This window comes from Cervus elaphus, chromosome 17 (assembly GCF_910594005.1).
Source record: "Cervus elaphus chromosome 17, mCerEla1.1, whole genome shotgun sequence".
In the NCBI taxonomy this organism is placed as follows: domain Eukaryota; kingdom Metazoa; phylum Chordata; class Mammalia; order Artiodactyla; family Cervidae; genus Cervus; species Cervus elaphus.
This window is the reverse complement of record NC_057831.1, coordinates 57,317,582-57,338,073: the sequence shown is the minus strand read 5'-3', so window position 1 is coordinate 57,338,073 and position 20,492 is coordinate 57,317,582. Positions and strand designations below refer to the sequence as shown.

Genomic DNA, 20,492 nt, shown 5'->3' with positions numbered 1-20,492 from the left:
TGTTCCTCTTTTTTTCCCCCATGTTTTGGTTTTTGGCCACAAGGTATGTGGGATCTTGGCTCCTTGATCAGGGATCCAACTCACACCCCCTGCAATGGAAGGTGAAGTCTTAACCACTGGATCACCAGGGGAATCCCCAAAACCAATTATTTTAAAACCACGGTTGTCTAATTCCTAAACACCATACCACCACAACTATGACGACATTTATGGCTATAAAGGTTTCAGAGACAAATGGGCAGTATTTTCTTTCCGATTTATTTATACACAGTATGTTTTTGTTGGTTATCTATTTTAAATTTTTAAATAGAGCAGTGTGTGCAAGTCAGTACTAAATTGACAAATAAGCAGTACTGCCAGTTGGTTTTATAGCTGGTATGAGGTAGAAACGATGTTCTTGAAGGTATCAGAGGAAAAGGACTTGAAGATGAACAGGTCTGTGGTAGGTGGGGAAGAGGGCAGAGAGGAGCCCAGTGGAGAACAAGGATGGGAAAGGCTAGTGGGAGAGTAGGACTCTTCACTGGAAAAAGCTAGATGCCACTCTGCGAGGTTCAGGCTGGTTGATCAATGGCGGAAAATCCAGCGAAGGAATTTAGACTCAAGGACTAAAGGGCCAGAACAGCAAATTGGTGGCCTGAAGGCCAAGTTCACACACAGACATGTTTCTTTGGTCAGAGAGATGTTATACAAATATCTGGGCCTGTATTTTAACACTGACCCAGACTTACGTTTATGAAAAATCCTATGATCTGAAACTAGTAGGCCCAAACGCCTGAATGGCAACACATTTTTGAGGGCGAGTAGCAGCCACTTTCTTCCTACGAGGTGCCGTCCAGCAGGCCTTGCCCTTCACCGACTGAATGCACTTGTATACGTCCCTCTGCTTTAGGGGTTCTTTGCCAGTCAAAGTCAGTACCATTTGGGGAACAAAATAAAGAGTGATTTATAGAGAGAGAAGGTAAAAACAAGGAAAACAGGAGACGATTTAAAGTGAGGTGACCCGGGTCTGGATTATGTGGATGGTGGTAAGAACAAAAAAAAGAGCGCGCTGTGAGGGAGGTTATGAAGGCAGCTGTGAAAAAGGTGACCGCGTGTGGGAGAGAGGGGAAGGTATCAAGGTTGACTTTCAGGTTTCAAATCTGGGTGTCTGGGAGCATAATATATTTTAACACATTTCCCCTAATCATTCCTGTGGAGTCCAAAGTATGTTTTCTTGGCAAACACTCACTCGTGAATACTGGCCACACAGCAAGAAGAATTTTCCGGCCTGAAAATGTCTTTTTTCTCCTTCAAAATATAAGGCTATGCTTTGATAGTCCTCGTTAGTGGTGTCTTCAGAACCTACAACAGAAATCAGAGATTCATTGAGTAAAATATCTGAGCATAACCTGTTTACTTCCAATTGCTAATTCAAAAACAAGATCTAAAAACAGGTGATCTAAAAAGAGGCAATTAAAATCCCTTAATGGCAAATATTGTTATCAGTGTCTTTTTCATCACAAAACACATTCACCAGAATAACCTCACAGATCCACCTCAACTGTTCCACCTTTTTTTCTCTCTAAACAGCAATCAGGAGAGGAAGCTATGAGGCTTCGTGAGAAGCTAGGTTATGGTTTGACATTACCCTTAGGGACTTTTACCTTTCTTTAAAAGTTTCAATCTCATTTCCTAAAATAACAGGAACAATCTAGGATTTCCCTAGGGTTTCAAAACAATTGGGAGCCAAGTTAACCATAATGCACATGCAATCCATCTCCTTTCTCAGCTTCCCCAATGCCTGGTTTAAACAATAGTCTGTGTGTATCTGTCAGACAGGGAAGATGATACTCAAGTGGATAATAGATGCTATTAAAGATAATTACTGATTTTTCTTTTTTACTGTTGTTCTCTTAGTTCGAGGCTTAAACATATTAAGCACAGAAGACCCCAAAGCTGCTGGAGTTCCAATTCATTGTTTATATTCATTTTACATTTACTCACAGGAGTTGAAGTCTCAACAGGGCACCAGAGTGTGAACAGCCCTGTATCTCCAGACCAAGGCGGATTTAGAGTTTATAAAAGAAGAGAGTAAAGAAAGATGAAGCAAAGTGTGTGTTATGTTTGGGGACTGGAGGGCCTGTGTATTCGTGTGTGTGTATCGGACAAGCCACATCCTCATGAAATTAGAAAAACTTAACTGCTTTAGTGCAACGATGACTTGTAATGTTAGGACAGAAATGTCATCGGCCATGTTAAACATTAATAATTGTAATGTGACTTTTATCTGTACTTTCTTTTTTCTTTAACTCTTTATATTTTCAATTATCTGAATGACTTCCGAAGATATTACAGGATGCTTTTACCTATTATTTCCCTTGAAGACTGAAACAAAAATTTTCTTATGAATCCCACCATCATTTCTTTTTTTTTTTTTTCCACCATCATTTCTTATGGTCATTTTTTGAATTTTAAAACATGAAATAACAGAAAAGGACAAATATTATAATTCCACTTATATAAGGTACCATGAATCATCAAATTCACAGAGACTGAGAGTAGAAGAGTGTTAGCAGGCTGGGAGGTGGGGGGAACGGGAGCCATTGTTTAATGGGTAGAGTTTAGGATGGTGAACAAGTTCTGGAGACAGATGTGGTGATGACTGTACAACAATGTGAATGTACTTCACGCAACCAAACTGTGCACTTAAAAATTATTAAAATGGTAAATTTATGTTTTGTATATTTTACCACAATAATAAAAGAGAAAAATCACACCACAAATAAGGTTATATATGGCCCATGAAGTGAAAAATCTGAAAGTTATTTCAGTAATTCTAAGAATAATTACAAACAGGGGAAGAAAATCTATAAACTGGTATTCTCAGAATATAAAATTTTCTTTTGGACTTTCAGAATCTTTAAAAACCACATCCTATGTTCTTAATTTACAACTCAATTTTTAGATTTTATGAACACAATTACTTTTTCAAAAGTCATTCTGCATTTCCTGTTACTTGGAACCGTCCTTTACCACTGGCTGATAGGTAGAGAAATCTGGCCTCCAGTGGAAGTCACCTGAAACACCTTACTTTTTCAAAGCGGTCTTACGATTCCATCTCACCTTGAAGGTGACAGGAGGGATCTTGAAACCTAACGAGTAACATATATTTGTATGTGTGTCTGTGTACAAATGGAATGGTGTGTGTGCCTGTGTATAAATGGTGTGCGTGCATATGCTTGTGGATGTAGCCAATCCAATTATTAGACCAGATAAAATCTTTAAGAGAAACGGGGGAAAACAATGATATTTACCAATAATGTCTGCATAGATTTCCATTTTGTTGTGTTGCTGAGCCAGTGTGAAAGCTTCATTATTACATTTGGACATAACAAGAAACTGGATGGCAGACCCGTAGTCACCGAGCTGCAGAAAAAATCTAAAGCAGAGAGTACTTTAATTAGCTTGACTCATTTAAAAGAAGTCTGTCGTTCACAAAATAAAATCTTTTTCAAGCCAGAGAAACCATTCCAAAGTAAAAACATATTGGGTAAACTGCAGTTCTGTACCATATGTTTATATTTGGTAAACACACTCTTGTATGTTGACCATAACAAACAGCCTTTGAATTTAAACACTTAGATATAATTTTGAAAAGAAAGAATAAATATTCCATTTGAAATGATTTATTTGACAAGGGGTAGGGGGGGCTCTCTTTAAAGGCTAGTTTTTGGAAGTCCACGAATAACGCGTTACATCACCTGGCTACCATCTTGGCCCCATCCAGGGACTGGGTCTCCCTGACAATGCTGACAGCCTTTTCTGGGTTGTTGAGGTGGTCCAGGTAGATGCGGATCACACTGTCCCACTGCTTTGCATTCTCATAAGCCACAACGGCTTCCTTGTATCTGTAAGAGATGCTTAGTTCAAACAAACTTTCTCAACCCTGTCATATTTGGGAGAAAAATGTCAATAAATGTTTGGGATTTTTTTTTTTTTAATTGATGGTGGTTACTCTTTTCTTGTACTTCTTCGTTTTTTTATCAGAAAGAATACCATGAACCATTTCACTAAAAAATGCTGTTTTTAGAGGTTTGATAAACTAACAGTAAAATACCAATAATGAACTGTGTTTTCTCATCTGAATCATATATATACAATTTTTTAGATTTTATTGTTTTGTTAAAGTGGAAATATTATAACCATAATACAGGCTTATTTTAGTGAACCGAAATCAGGAATTTTTCACAATTATAGATACAATTTAACAGTAATCTATAAAATCATTGTGTATTGACCTCTAGATGGAGCTCAAGACTTCTGTTTAGTCTCCATGGCTCTCTAGCTCTTTCCATTTTAACAAGACATTTAGTGTGTATCTCTTTCTTAAGGTTACTTTTCTAAAAGTAGAAGGAAGTAACCTTTAAAAATCTCTTAATACATATTGCTAAATAACCTTCTAAAGACTTTAGAAATTGACAGTCCCATTAGTCATGCATAACAAGTGCTTTTTGACAATATGGTTATTAGTTTAAAATAAATCTTTTCCCAATATAAGTTAAAATGATATGCTGTTGCTTTAATTTAATTACCATTAGTGAGATGGAACATTTTCATATTTGTATAAAATATAATTTCATAACTGTATTTCCTCCTCTGGCACTCCTTCTTGTCTTAGCCCATTTCCTCCCAATGCATTTGAGTTTCTTATATTAAGTTCCAGAAAATCTTTGTCTATTTAAGGTACCAACAATCCATTTTTATACTGTAATACTGTTTTTCAGCTTAAACAGAGCAGCCATGAAATTCATGTTTCTTCACTTTTCTTTGCCTCTGTAAGTTATCCTCCTTAATAAAATGACTATTGCCTAATTTCATTTTCATGCCATAACTATATCAAAATTTCAACTTCTAGTATTTAACCTTCAAGTAAAAATGAGATTGTAGTCCACATATAAATACATAAAGGACTGGATGAACTATATAAAGTATGGGGAAAACCTGATAGCCTGGCACTTCAAGCCAGGTGAGGGTAAAGATGTTTTCTGTTTTTGCCTTTCTTAGAAGGTTGCAGATATCAACAATTACTTTATGAAACATCCTATTAGATTTGTGTAAAATTGAGACATTGTACAAACCTTCCATCTGCTTCTTTAGCTTTGGCATACTGCAAGTGAATCTTTGGAGAAGAAACATGAGGCAGAAGCTCACCAACTTTTGCCCTAGAAACAGGAGGTTTAGGAGAATAATGTCAGCACTACATTTGCTCCAAAAGTAGCTCCCTACAATCAGATATTAATCTTTAGGATTCAAGAAACAGTTATCGTGATCTTAAAAAAATCTTGGCCCCTACAGTTAAAAGATTTATTGCTTTTTCTCGGGCCCCCGACCCCACCAGCCCATCCTCTGTGGGAAAATGAAGGCGAGTTCATTGACTCTTTGTGGATAACAGGGCTTTTATATTCTAGTAATTTATCTGATCAGGTTATTTCCCCATATTAAACCAAGAAAATGTGCTGTTCTTTGGGAAAAGAACTATTAAGATGAACTAATCTATAAAGAAAAACAGGCGAGGGAGGGAAGGCCCAGACAGAGGCAATAGCTTCACAGCTGGGAGGAGCAGCAAGAAACCCAGGGGGGAGGGCACCTACACACACTCGTGTCCACACCTGCCCAGGACACACCTTACAGCAGGGTCTTACCAGTTCTTACAGCGGATGTAAACAGAGGCCGCTTTGTCATGGTAGAGACCTTTCTCATACAGTTGCGCTGCTTCTGAAAATTGCTAAAATGGTATGAGATTATCAACATACTAGTTTTATTGTGTATGAGACCTCATAAATATTTATTCACAGGACACTCTACCTTCATGTTCTCCAGGATGGCTCCGCAGTCTCTTTTAAGGACCCTGCTGGGGTGCTTGAGGGCTTGGTTAACCCCTCGGCGGATGTCTCCCATTCTTATGGACATCTGGGCCACGCCAGCCAGGCACACCTCATCGTGTTCCTGAAATTAGAAGGCAGATAACTAACAAATCACACTGTAACTTAAAATGATGTATTTTATTTCTTAAAAGCTTTTTATTTTGCACTGGGATGTAGCCGAAGGAGAACAACAAAGAGAGTCAGCCGTACATGTGTGTGTGTCCATTTTCCCCCAAACTCCCCTCCCATCCAGGCTGCCCCATAACACAGGGTTCCACATGCTCTGCGGGAGGTTCTCACCGGTTATCCATTTTAAGCATAGCAGTGTGCACATGTCTGTCCCACTCCCTAACCACCCCGTCTCCCCAGTCTTGCCCCTGGCAACTGTAAGTGCATTCTCTGTGAGTCTCTTTCTGTCTTCTAAGTAAGTTCATTTGTAAAAATGATGTATTTCAGCCAAACAATTTAAATCTAAAATGAGCCTAAAGGTTATGGGTTACTTTTTTTTTTTTTAATGGTTTACTTTCAATAGTCTTTGCTGGCAAATCTCAAGACTCTGAAATAATAATGAATCTTTTTTTCTTTTAAATCATCTGTTACAAAGTCACATTCTTTTCTTTAGAAGTCTAGATCTTTTCTGCTCAAGGCCAAGTTTTTACTGCACCTTTGTCATAATACCTTGCATATCTTTGTATGTCTTCTTGGAATAAAATTTTATGTGAGAGGAAATATACTGGGTACATAGCTATGCTATGAATAAAATTAAGAGAAAAAACATTTATCAAATTAAAGATTTCCCTACTAGGCATGATGAAACATAAAACCTTTACTTATTTGTGACAGAGGATCTGAGTTTTATATTTTATTTAATTTTAAATAACTTAAATGGCCCCATGTGGCTAGTGGTGACTGTATTTAATAACACAGTTAAGAATGAACTAAAATAGACGCAGCCAAACAAAGAAATTGTCAAAACTCCAAGAGATAAATGAGCAAAGGATATAATTAGGCAATTCATATTAATTTAAAAAACATACAATTGGCCAATAAATAAATAAAACACACTTGGCTTCACTAATAATCAAACACACAAAAAATAAAATTAAATACCCCTTTTTTTTTATGCTGATCAAATTGGTAGAGATTGGTAGTGTAGAGAACGTGGGGGAAATGAGCACTTTCATAGACAGCTGGATGAACTACCACAAGTTCTTTTGGAGAGCACTCGAGCAGTTTAAAGAACTGAAAGCGCACATTTTATGATGTAGAAACCCTGCTTGTAATAGCATAACCTGCAGAAATACTATCTCAAGTCGCTAAGATGCATATATTAATACTAGGCAGAATATTCACCACGGTGTATCTGATAGAAACAAAATCCCAAATAACTATAGTTATTTGAATTCAACAGGGAGTGGATGAAAAAAACCATGATACATCCAAACAATGAAAGTTTAGAAGCTCTTAAAAAGTTAAAACGTTCATATGTATTGACTTGGAAAGACCATAAGGCAAAATGCTGTTTTTCTTTCACAGAACGGATTCTCAGTTGATCTTCACTGAGAGAATGGAAGTGAATGATTTCACTTTTAGTAAAAATCCCTATTGTATACACATCTATATGCTTAGAAGAGATTCTGGATAGAAATATATAAGATCATGACCAGTAGTCATCATTAATGAGTGTGTTTGGAGGAGAGAATGTTGAACTCTCACTTTGTAAGGTTAACAGACTTTGGTGATTTTTCAAATTGACTATAATGATCTTGTTATCACTTTTGTAATAAAAGGCTAGATGTAAAACATAAAATAAAAAGATTTTCAATCTTGACATCACCTAACAAAATATAAATTTTTATCGCAAAATTTAGCTTCTTGAGTTAAATTCTGGGATGGTCTGGGACAAGAGAATGAATGGACGGACTGGAATGGTGGGTAAAGTATATGCTTACCAGGTTAATCATAAAAGATACAGCATGAGGAATAAAATGGCAGAAAAACCTTTATGGACTGGGAATTCACTTTCAAAGCGGTTATTGAAACATTTTAAGAATGAAACAAAAAGCCTTAGGAAAATCATAGCTAGCCTGTAAGTGGAAAGGGATACAAATTTTACTCCCAACCTCAATAAAAAGTTCATATTTAGGGTGCAATGGAAAACAAAGCTTTTTCAGACAGATAAAAATATTGTCAGTCAGTTTTTAAGAGTTCAAAGTGTTTTAAAATGATTTAACTATGTCCTTGCAAAGTTGTTAATAAACTGAAAAAAAAAAAGGCTCACCTGCTTCATACTAAATAAATACAATGCAAATAAGATTATTTCTTACAAGAAACTAACAAACTCGAAGATAACCATGCATATCTTATCTTTATTCAAGGTTACCTTATTATCACCTGTTATTCCTTTCTCATAATGAGCCAAAGCATTTACATAATCACCTCTGGAAAAAAAAAAGGTGAATTTTAATACACAGTTAAGTATCTTGTTTACATATACAAGATTTAAAAGATAATCTGTCACTGAGTTGCTTAAGCACATGAAAGATGCAATACACAATGTTTATGCATACATTCTTTGAAGTGCAGGCCATTATTTTGCTACTTTAAAAATAAGTATTAAGCTAGATTATGCTAAGAGTGTAAGGTACTAACTTTGTAGTATGCTAGGCATTTGGGGGACCTACATTACAATTTTTGGGTCACTTTTGTTTAATTATCTCCTTTGGGGTTCTAAGGGACTTCCCTAGTAACTCAGTTGGTAAAGAATCTGCCTGCAATGCAGGAGACCTGGGTTTGATCCCTGGGTAGGGAAGATCCCCTGGAGAAGGGAATAGCAACCCACTCCAGTACTCTTGCCTGGAGAATTTCAGAGACAGAGGATGTGGTGGGCTATAGTCCATGGGATCGCAAAGAGTTGGACAAAACTGTGTGACAAACTTTCCTTTCCTCCTTTCCTTTGCGGTTCTAAAGACAATCATGAGACCATAAAAAGCAATTCCACCCCCCCCCCCCAAATACCCAGTATTTATAAGTGCAATATGTACTGAGAGAATCTGTGTAGAAATTAAGGAAAATACTGGGGATAACAGTATTAAGGGCCCTGACTCTTATTCTGATATAAAGTATCATGTTGTTTGTTTAGTCACTAAGACATGTCGGACTCTGCGACCCCATGGACTGTAGCCTGCCAGGCTCCTCTGTCCATGGGACTTCCCAGGCAGGAATACTAAAGTGGGTTGCCATTCTCTTCTCCAGGGGATCTTCCTGACCCAGGGATCAAACTCTTGTCTCCTATCTCCTGCATAGGCAGGCAGATTCTTTACCACTGAGAAGCAGGGAATATAAATAATACCACTCCCTCTTCCCATGGTGGATGCTAATGTGGATCTGCATATCTAGGAGTCATATTTATTACCTCAGTTCATTCTTACTGCTCGGAACAGAAAGGATCAGTGATTGCTTAGTATCCATGTGGAGATCCATTGTCCTTTAAGAAACCATCTCCTCCAGGATAAATTAATCAGCTCTGAAAAATCAGCTTAGACCAGTCAACCTCCCTCAGCTTCACTCAATTTCCTCATCTGTTGGTTATAAGGAATTTGTTGGACAGCCCAGAGCTTCACAGTCAGCCGTGTTCCTACGTGGGAATTTCTAATGCTGCCGTGCTAGGCTTAGTTGTGTCCAACTCTTTGCAACCCCACGGACTGTAGCCCGCCAGGGCCCTCTGTCCATGGGGATTCTCCAGGCAAGGGTACTGGAGCGGGCTGCCATGTCCTCCTCCAGGGGATCATCCCAACCCAGGGATTGAACCCAGGTCTCCCACACTGAAGCCCCAAATACTGAAGTGGGTAGCCTATCCCTTCTCCAGGAGATCTTCCTGATCCAGGAATCAACCCGGGGTCTCCTGGATTGCACGTGGATTCTTTACCAGCTGAGCTACCCAGGAAGCCCAGGAATTTCCAATATTTGGACCCAGTTACATCAACACAGATAGAGATGTCTCCTGATGGTTCCTCCTTCAGGAACCTGAGGTTTCCTTGAGCAAGCCCAATTAAGAGATGCTAAACTGAGACTTGGGAACTCTCACTTTATTTTTATGGTATTTTAGTCTATGTACTTTATTTAATTATTTTATTTTGGAACTCTCATGTGGATCTAGCTCATGATTCTAATGTCAGACTGGAGAGCTAATCCTTCCCACAGATGTCAGATGGGTCCTTCTTTGATCTAATCACTGTCTTGGATGTAGAATGAAACAGACTATTGGAACTGAAGCACAGGTCTGGTGGGACTCCTCTGGTGGCCCAGTGGCTAGGACATCACACTCTCAATGCAGGGGTCCTGGGTGGAATCCCTCCCTGGTCAGGAAACTAGATCCCACATGCCACAACTAAGAGGTCACATGCCACAACTAAGACCTGGTGCTGCCAAATAAATAAATATTTTTAAAAAATCAGCACCTGGTAGCTACTGGGGTACCGGATGGTGATGAGCTATACCTAATTAGTTACGATTATCACAAGGGTAAGTCTCCTGATTTGGGTGTTGGGGGGGCATACCTAGATCAGGACCCAGGGGTCAGCATAGAAATAGCAGTGAAAACTATGGAAACTGGTGGCTTCACAGTTACATGTTGAGCAGAAAGGGTTAAAAAAGTATCAACAACATCAGACTTTCAACTGGCTCAGCTCACCTGACTATGATAAGACAGTTTTTGAGGGTTTGCTACAAAGACTTTGAGTCTCCTCAAAGGAGGAACAGCGGGAGCTTCCTGGAGAGTTCCGGAGCTTACTCAAGTGCTTATGCTCTGCCAGGGGAGGGTGGGTCATCTCCCGGAGCAGTGACCCTCTTCTCTTCACTCTCAGCCCCAGTCACTCTAAGGACAGAGATCAGGGCCAGGGCACTGAGGCCTCCTCTCTTGTGTTATGCGTTGAGATTCCTATTTGTTCTTTTCAACATATTGGATGAACTTTGTAAGGGACAGAAATGTGATAAATTTAGATTTAGATTGACCATGAAGAAATAAAATCTCCAAAAAGCTTTTATTTGCAAAATGGGAACTTTTAAGTAAGGTATCCTGGTTAGAAATGAAAGAGTACTTTTTGATGGAGTAATTTCTACAATTATTATCTGTCAATATTCTCAGACTATAAAGTCTGTATGAAAATAAAATGGAACTACATAAAAATGATTTTTAATATTAGAACCATATTTTCTTTGTTCAAGAAGCAGTGTTTTTCCCATTTTATAATTTTTGAAAATGGAATATATCCTATAATAAATGTCAAAAGAAACTGCCCAGTTATGATGTAGTTGTCATTGCAACTACATACACTTGCAAACTTATATTTGTCAATGAATGATTCATTTATTGTCTCTGCAGGTATCTGCATTAGTGACATTAACCATAGCTGAATGTGAATTTAAAATTGGATCCTGAAATGCCTCTAAAATTACACTTTTAGGCAGCACTGAAGTAAAAATGTACAGTCCATCAATTAAGACTATTGACAGTTAAAGACTGTCTAGCAATTAAGAACACTAGATATTTCTAAATCTCTCAGAACAGATTATGGCATTTTCAAAGGTAGGCAAGATCTGTGAAGCATATTCATCATGCATCAGCAGGGCTTATTACTCAAGCACTGCAGATTCACCTTGAAAAGCTTCTGGCTTGATTTGCAACATTAACTGATGAATTTTTATCCATGTGCAATTCAATTTAAGAAGCAGAAGTACAAGTTGAAGTAAATAGAGTTGTAGAACAAAGCCAGGTATCTTTCACCATGCCTTGAATTCACACTGCAAATGCTCAAAGTGTTCAAAGAGGTCAAGGTCATGATCGTAGATTAAGAAAAGCAGAGTCACCTTGACGCTATGTGTAACTGCTGTCGACCAAATGTGTTTCAAAACAATATTTCTCAATTCAAAACAATTCTAAATATGAAAAGGCTTAGACCCAAACTGAGATTTTGATGCTGAAAGGGAGTGGATAGATACATGGATAAGACATCATTAGTTAGAATAAAACATTTTTGGATGTATAATTAATATGGTTTTTTCCCACCTAAGAAGCCACTATTAAATCCATGGATTTAATTATTAAATCAATGGCCTTATAATGAATAGTTTAGAACTGAAGATATTCAATAATTAGACACTGACTGAAACATATAAAGATGAGGACTTACGTGAACTCAAGCTGAATAGCATATTCTTTTGATATAAACGGTATTTGGTCTGGGGCTAAACGTTTTGCCAGTTGTAGAGCGCTGTCCCAGTGCTGCAAATCCCTTCTCATCTATTAGAAAGAGAAAGATATTAATTTCAAATAGCAAATTGTTCTGCAGTTACCACACAGTGCTGGTTTTAACAGAAGCCATTATATCCCCTGGTGGCTCAGGGGACCACTGCCAACGCAGGGGACGTGGGTGTGGTCCGGGAAGGCCCCACAGGCCTCGGAGCAGCCAGGCCTGTTCCACAATGATGTGACCCTGCGCTCGGCAGCTGTGAGCTCCAGCTACTGAGCCGTGCATTCCAGGGCCTGTGGCTGTCACAGCGGTTCAGGGCCCTCCCAAACTCACTCCTGAGTGAAAGCTTATTCTCTTCAGTATTTAATCTGTCTCAATAGGAAAAAATTAAATTGAATTAAAATTAACTCAATCAACTAAATTAAAACTAGTACTTCTTCTTAGAAGGGAGATAGTAAAGAAAAAGTTGAGAAATTCTTTACTATAGGAATCGATCTTATTTTCTGAGAAAATCTGAACCTGTATCATGAGGTGAATAGTAGCAAACATAAATAAAATGTGAACGTGTCTTTCTCCCTGGCTCCTGAGGTCTTTTATCTGTGTCTGGTGCACAATTCCACAATTCCACAATTGTATGTAATTACTTTATATTGTTAGGTTAATCATATCCCCATTATGGCTTGAAACTGTAATTATCTTTTATTTTTTGTCTGGCTATTGATTGTGAAAACTGATAAACATTTTTTACTATTGTGATTATGTAACTATTACTCACTTAATACCACTGTATTATGATTGGTCAACAGAAAAATTATAGAATTCTGTATCACCAAAACTACCATTTAATAGCAAAACTTGTAATCACTTTTTAAAATTCCTATGCATATCAGAATTATCTTGGAATTTTTTTGAAAAATACAAATACAAATGCCCAGGTATTGCTTTTTTTTTTTTTTTTTGGCCAGAGCTCCAGTTTCTAATGAACAGCCATGTTTAAAAACAACTGGATTATATAAGGATTTTTTATTTTTATCTAGTTTGTATCATTTTTCCTATTTCATATTCAGTGCTCCCATTTCATTTTGTTTATGTTTTCCAATTTCTCCATCTTTTCTTTTTTGGATGTTCTTTCTCAAATCTTTATCAAGCATAGTAGAAAAGCTTTTGTAAACATATATATATATTTTTAAAAACTTATGAATTTTTGCCTAACTAAAAAATTAGTGACATTTTGATTCCACTTGTTTTTCTTAGCATGAATAGAATGCTAATTTCCAAATTTAAAAAAACAGATGTGCAACAAGCAACAATGGTTTACTGTATAGCACAGGGAAGAGTGTGATGTAATAACCTGTAATAAATAATTTCAGAAATAACATGTATATATGTGTAACTGAATCACACACACACAAAATAATTCTACTTTTTGAAATTGCCAGTTTTTCTAAATGTCCTCTGGACATCTAGTAACATATGAGATACAAAATATTAAATATATTTGTGCAGGATATGATTAGGGCTTCCCAGGTGGCGCTGGTGGTAAAGAACCCACCTGCCAATGCAGGAGATATAAGAGATGTGGGTTTGACCCCTGGGTCTGGAAGATCCCCTGCAGGAGGGGATGACAACCCACTCCAGTATCCTTGCCTGGAGAATCCCATGGACAGAGGAGTCTGGCGGGTGCAGTCCAGTGGGTCACAGAGAGATGGACATGACTGAAGTGACTTAGCACACAAGCACACAGGATATGATTAACATAAATTAATATAAATCTATTATATTTAAATTATTAATGACATCATTCAAGATGCTCCTTTCTTTTTTCTGCACTTGATAAAATAGTCTCAGAGAAACGTTACTATGTCTATGATTATATATTGCTTCTTTTCCCTTTTATTTCTTCTGATTTTTGCTTTATGTATTTTGTTTCTTTGTTGTTAAGTGTCTAATGGTTTATGATATCTATCTTCTTTGTGAATTGTTCCTTTTATCATTAAAATATTCATCTTTCATTTAAAATAAATAATAAAAAACTAACCATTAAAGAGTAAACCATTAATCTTCTCAAGGCTGTATATTGTCACCCTGCTTATTTAACTTATATGCAGAGTACATCATGAGAAACGCTGGGCTGGAGGAAGCACAAGCTGGAATCAAGATTGCCAGGAGAAACATCAATAACCTCAGATATGCAGATAACACCACCCTCATGGCAGAAAGTGAAGAAGGACTAAAGAGCCTCTTGATGAAAGTGAAAGAGAAGAGTGAAAAAGTTGGCTTAAAGCTCAACATTCAGAAAACTAAGATCATGGCATCCGGTCCCATCATTTCATGGCAAATAGATGGGGAAACAGTGGAAACAGTGTCAGACTTTATTTTTCTGGGCTCCAAAATCACTGCAGATGGTGATGGCAGCCATGAAATTAAAAGATGCTTACTCCTTGGAAAGAAAGTTATGACCAACCTAGATAGCATATTAAAGAGCAGAGACATTACTTTGCCAACAAAGGTCCATCTAGTCAAGGCTATGGTTTTTCCAGTGGTCATGTATGGATGTGAGAGTTGGACTATAAAGAAAGCTGAGCGCCAAAGAATTGATGCTTTTGAACTGTGGTGTTGGAGAAGACTCTTGAGAGTCCCTTGGACTGCAAGGAGATCCAACCAGTCCATCGTAAAGGAGATCAGTCCTAGGTGTTCACTGGAAGGACTGAAGCTGAAGCTGAAACTCCAATACTTTGGCCACCTGATGCGAAGAACTGACTCATTTGAAAAGACCCTGATGCTGGCAAAGGTTGAGGGCAGGAGGAGTAGGGGACGACAGAGGATGAGATGGCTGGATGGAATCACCGACTCGATGGACATGAGCTTGAGTAAACTCCGGGAGTTGGTGATGGACAGGGAGGCCTGGTGTGCTGCGGTCCATGGGGTTGCAAAGAGTTGGACACGACTGAGCAACTGAACTGACTAACTGATTAATCTTCTGTAGTTCATTCCTCACTTTATTCACCCTTTGTACAGAATTAACAATGGCTAACATTTTGCAAGTGATATTTTCTCCTCTAGGACATTAGCCTATTTACTTTCCACAACTAGGCCTTTTGTAATGAGCTGTTCTGTGCCCATTTTAGGGATCCAGAACTGAGGCAAAGAGAGGCCAGTTTTGCACACACAGTCTCATCACCAGCGTGTCGCAGGGCTGAGCAGGACTTTGCCTCCAACATTTTTACTTAGCTAACCTGTTAGCCTTCAAAGTGAGGTTAAAGGAACAGTGGGGTGCAGTCACCTCTTTCCACTGTGAAGCCATCAGCTTAAATCCTTTACAAAGCCAGCAGCACATGACAAGTGTCCACAGCTAATGCAGAAGAGCGAGGCACATACCAATCCAATACCTGAAAATTTATCAGGGTATCCCCCGTCATCTCAAATAATATTGTGAGTGCACGTGTGCTAAGTCGCTTCAGTCACTTCTGACTCTTTGCAAGCCCATGGACTGCAGCCTGCCAGGCTCCTCTGTCCATGGGATTCTCCATGCAGGAATACTGGAGTGGGTCACCATTTCCTTCTCCAGGGGGTCTTCCTGACCCAAGGAGCGAACCCACATCTCTTTCACCTGCTGTATTGGCAGGCGGGTTTCTACCACTAGTGCCACCTGGGAAGCCAGTAACATTGGAAAATCATCTAATTTTTTTTCTTAAAATTCAGTTCACTTAAAATTTAAAAAGGAAACTTGCTATAGAACAATTTTAAAAAGAGAAGTTGTGAAATCAATAGCAAATATGCTTTCTCTCTGTGGCTGTGGAAATGTTGGCTGAGGTGGAACAGTGTTAGTGACGACAGCCACCATCTGTGTCTTTACAGTCAATCTGGCACTGTTCCCATAGAGCTAATCTCATTCTTACATCTTTACGGCAACCCTATGGGCTAGATATTATTATCCCTCCTTTGAATGCGATCTAGGGCACTGAGACGTGGAATAACTTGTCCAGGGGCACACGGAGCTGGGATCTGAAACCAGTCACGCCCAACTCGAAAGTCCACATTCTGAAGCGCCCTTCTACACAGCCACAGTTCTCTACTACCTCGCGTGGTACTAGGCCCTTCCTTCTGCTCTGGTCCTTCCCCTGCAATAATCACCTCTGGGAAACCAGTGGTGATACACAAGCCTTAGCCTAACCCTCTTCACACACACGAGAACGTCACACAATAAACGATAAATGCGCCTCGGGTTTCCCATCTGGAAAATAGAGAAAATAATAGCATTATCTCATACGACTGTCTCATACACTCTGACTCTAAAATTATTTGGTAATGTTACAATACCATCCATGCCTTTCACTGCTTCATAGAACGCAGAGTGAAAATACTTCTAAGGTTAATGAATACTCAGGGGTTTTTAAAGCTGAAGTCTGAGTTCAAGGAGGGGGAAGGCATGTGGTGGCTGGTGCTGAGAGATGTTATAACTCTAAAACAGGTGAGAGCCTCTTTGCGCGTTCGTTCCCTCATCTGCTGCCTTACCTCGAGGGCAGCAATGGGGCAGCTGGATGCCAGATACAGGTCCTGAGCTAGGTTGAAGTCCTTGCTGAACATGGCAAGATGTCCTGCCAGAAGATTGTAGTCCTCTATTCCCTATAAATAAAAACAGTTTTCATGAGAAGAAACTCAAGGGTTTAATTTTTATTTAAGGACTGTGCTTACAAAGAAGTGATAGTATCTATCAGTTTTTGAGCTAGGTAAAACTCACTGCAGAAATTTAAATGTTTGACTCAGTATCATTTAAATGCTAATCTGATCATTCCCATAAGATACTGTTCACCTTTATTTGTTCCAAGGACATCACCATGCCACCGTTTCCAATAGTCCGATAAACACGGATTGCAAACTCCACTTCCATGTGGTGCAGACAGGCTCTGGCCAGTTCTATCCAAGCAGCGTGATCATTGAGAATCTTGCACAGTTCCCAGGCATCAGAAAACCTGGCATTTGAATATATAAGCATAATCAAGGAGCTCTATTTGTTCCCTACTAGGCAGTTTTTAGACTGTATGTAATTTAGTGTTATGCCTTAGATAAATTTTGCAAAAATATTTTGCAATCTTTAATCATTTCCAAGTTATAAAAAAACAACAAACTTCTCTTCCTTTTTTGTACAGATGTTTTTTTCCTGAATTTATTGAATTAATTTGAGTCTATGCTGTGTAACCACCCTCCCTCATCAGTAACTAATTCTACTCATTTATTTTTTGGTTTACTTCACACACATATGAAAATTATTTTTGCTGTCATATAAGTCTAATAACATTAGTATTCTCTTCCTATAAGCTGGGAAGTTTAAAACAGGTCAGCCTACTACAGCCTGCAGCTTCCTGCTTTGGGAAATAAAGTGTGAGTGGAAGACAGCCCTAGCCCGCCTACCCTTTATGGCCTGTCTGGGCTGCTCTGTCATCCCAACAACCAGCCTGGGTAGCTGTGATAGACCCTAGGACCCTTAAAGCCTGAAATACCATTTGGACCATGACCAAAAAAGCTTGAGGACTTCTGGTTTAAAACTTAACCACAAATGTCAGTGAGACTTTTCTGTGGGACCCCTATATTAATGAATATGTCACCCTCCCCATCTACTCATCAATCTAGTTTCCACCAACACACACTCACTGAGCACCGTTATGTGCCAGGATCTGTGCTGGGAACCAAGATGTAAGGATCAAATGCAGTCACTGTCCGTGGGTGGTCACACTCGGGAAAGGGGGAAGAGACAGGTGAGTAAAGAGGACTGTGACGCAGTATGTCAGCGGGACCAGACTGCCTGCAAGATGTGCATCTTTGCGCTTAGTGCTTTGCATAAATTCTCTCGCTGGATCATCCTGACAACCCTATACACTATGTATTATTATTATTTCTCCTTTATAGAGGAGGAAAGTGAGGCTTAGAGGCCTTAAAAAACCAGCCTAGTGTAAGAGACAATGTGCTCTAAACCACTCTGCACACCAGATCCTGGCTCTGAGGCAACACATGAGAAAGGCCTCAATCTGTACTGCCAGTGGTAGGGGGCTTCAGGGAAGGCTTCCTGGAGGAGAGGGCTCTGCTGAATGGGGGCGAATGAGGAGTTACTACCTACACAGACAGGGAAGGGCAGTCTAAGATGTGAAAGCAGCACATGCCAAGGCAGGAAACCATGAAAAATTCCTGAATTCAAGCAGTCAGCAGACAGACAGCAGTGCAGGAGTCGGGGCGGGTGAGGCTCGTATTAAGCAAGCAAGAGCTGAGCGTGTCAGGCTGAGGTTCCCAAGAAACAGGGGTTTCTTCCTAAAGGCAGTGGGAAGTCACTGAGGGTCAGACTCACATTTTCCAAAGTGTGTGGAGAATAGGCTGTCTTGAGGCTGCCTGGAGAGACAGCCATGGGAAGTCGCTCTGCGACACATTACTCCATTGGAGGGCCCGAGTTAAGGTGGGGGAACAGTGGAGGAGAAAAAGACCTGGGTGTGTGTGGGCGTGCACGCACGTGTGTGGGTATGCGCTGGAGGGCATGTGCACAACGTGACTGCGGGCAGGGGGAGAAAAGGAGGCTGGGGAAGATGATGACGCGAGTGTGAGGAACTTGTGGACTCCTGGCTACACAGGGCTGGGAGGCAGTGGTGATATAGGTTTAAGTCAAGGATGCACATTCTGGAGTCAACCTCATAGAACTGGGATTGAGACCACCTTTGAGGAGATTCACTCTGGAAGAATAATTAGAGTCAGAAGATAAGAAAGGAGCCCAAGGGACCCTGAGGAAGAGCAACATGTACACAAGGAATTCACAGTTGCCCTAAGAGGTGAGAGGAAAAAGCAGGGGTAGCTCAGATGGTAAAGCGTCTGCCTACAATGCGGGAGACCCAGGTTCGACCCCTGGGTCAGGAGGATCCCCTGGAGAAAGAAATGGCAACCCACTCCAGTACTCTTGCCTGGAGAATCCCACGGAAGGAGGAGCCTGGTGGGCTACAGCCCATGGGGTCATAAAGAGTTGGATACGACTGAGCGACTTCACTCACTTGAGGAGATTCACTCTGGAAGAATAATCAGAGTGAGAAGAGAAGAAAGGCGCTCAAGGGACCCTGAGGAAGAGCGTCATTTACACAAAGGAATTCACTGTGGCCCTAAGAGGTGAGAGGAAAAAGCAGGGGGAAAAAAAAGTTTCATCAAAACTTTGTTATGATGAAATTAAGGGAGTGTTGAAATAATTACATTTATTAGAATTTCACAATAACTGTGCTATTTGGGAGATTAGAAACCCTTTTTGTTCAGATGGGCTTTCCCATAGTACAAAAGCCCTTCCTTTAGAATTTACATATATTCTCAAATCGATCGTATCTGAGCCTCATGATAATCCCGTGAAATAAATGAGGTAAATACTATTATCTCCATCTTTTATTTTGGTTGTGTGGCATGCGCGATCTTAGTTTCCCAACCAGTGATCGAACCTGTGCTCCCTGCATTGGAAAAGTATAGTCTTATTAATCACTGGACGGCCAGGGAATTCCTTTCCATATATTTTCACAAGATTTGACCTTTAAAATCACAAAAGGAAATAGGAAGCTCCACAAGAAGTGTTTAAGCCATACCTTTTTAGCATTAAAGTCTGTGTCAGCACCTGCCACAGTTTATGAGGCCCCTCGTCTTCTAAATTGTCGAGGAAGCAGTGAGTGCTAAGGTAGATGTTGTTTATTTTTCCACTCTGGGTCTGGCAGGTCAACTCTCCATTATATAACAGCAAAGGTTTATGAGAGAAAGGAACTTTGGTGCTACCAGCCAGAATGACCTTGGATCCTATATTATAAAACAGACACCTTAATGTTGAAAGCTAATACTCAGCACACACATTAAAAAAAGAATGTTTATAAAAAACAAGAATGTTTTAATTTTAGTGCAGTGGAAATGTAATTCTCAACAAACATACAAAAAAGTGATTAAGTACCTTGAATAGTGTCCTTGTGAAAGACATACGTGTACACCTTATCGTCATCGTAGGCAATAAATACACCTTTATCCATTGGCCAGTTTTCCCAAAGAACACCTTTAATGGTTGGCGAAAAGTCTGGAATCTCATAGGTAGCATCATTAACCTAAAAATTAAGGATTTACAGATTTTACCCAAGTCTGCACTTAAACCATTATCATTCGCCTTGGTAGGATGGAGCCTGTCTGCAGCCTTAGCTGGCAAAGCTTACCAATTCATATTCAACTCACTAACATCCTAAGATAAATGAAGAAAAGTTTCCTTTCCCCTTTCTATACTAAGCATGGCTTGAGAAAAACTGCAGTTACATGCAAAATCAAGGGTTTTATCTAAAATTTGGTGAAT

At 39.4% G+C, this 20,492-nt stretch overlaps 1 protein-coding gene across 3 annotated transcripts in view; it reads right to left on the bottom strand.

Annotated features, from left to right (window-relative positions):
• WDR19 (WD repeat domain 19) overlaps positions 1-20,492 on the bottom strand; it is an 88,970-nt gene that overhangs the window by 37,322 nt on the left and 31,156 nt on the right. For all 3 annotated transcript variants that reach the window (XM_043870705.1, XM_043870706.1, XM_043870707.1), the window contains 12 exons: positions 20,106-20,253; positions 19,753-19,957; positions 16,968-17,127; positions 16,670-16,780; positions 12,095-12,204; positions 8,287-8,344; positions 5,845-5,985; positions 5,682-5,764; positions 5,118-5,201; positions 3,741-3,887; positions 3,294-3,418; positions 1,229-1,341 (listed from right to left, as the gene is read on the bottom strand). In XM_043870705.1, the coding sequence (XP_043726640.1) occupies positions 1,229-1,341; positions 3,294-3,418; positions 3,741-3,887; positions 5,118-5,201; positions 5,682-5,764; positions 5,845-5,985; positions 8,287-8,344; positions 12,095-12,204; positions 16,670-16,780; positions 16,968-17,127; positions 19,753-19,957; positions 20,106-20,253 (1,485 nt within the window). The remainder of the gene's footprint in view (positions 1-1,228; positions 1,342-3,293; positions 3,419-3,740; positions 3,888-5,117; positions 5,202-5,681; positions 5,765-5,844; positions 5,986-8,286; positions 8,345-12,094; positions 12,205-16,669; positions 16,781-16,967; positions 17,128-19,752; positions 19,958-20,105; positions 20,254-20,492) is intronic.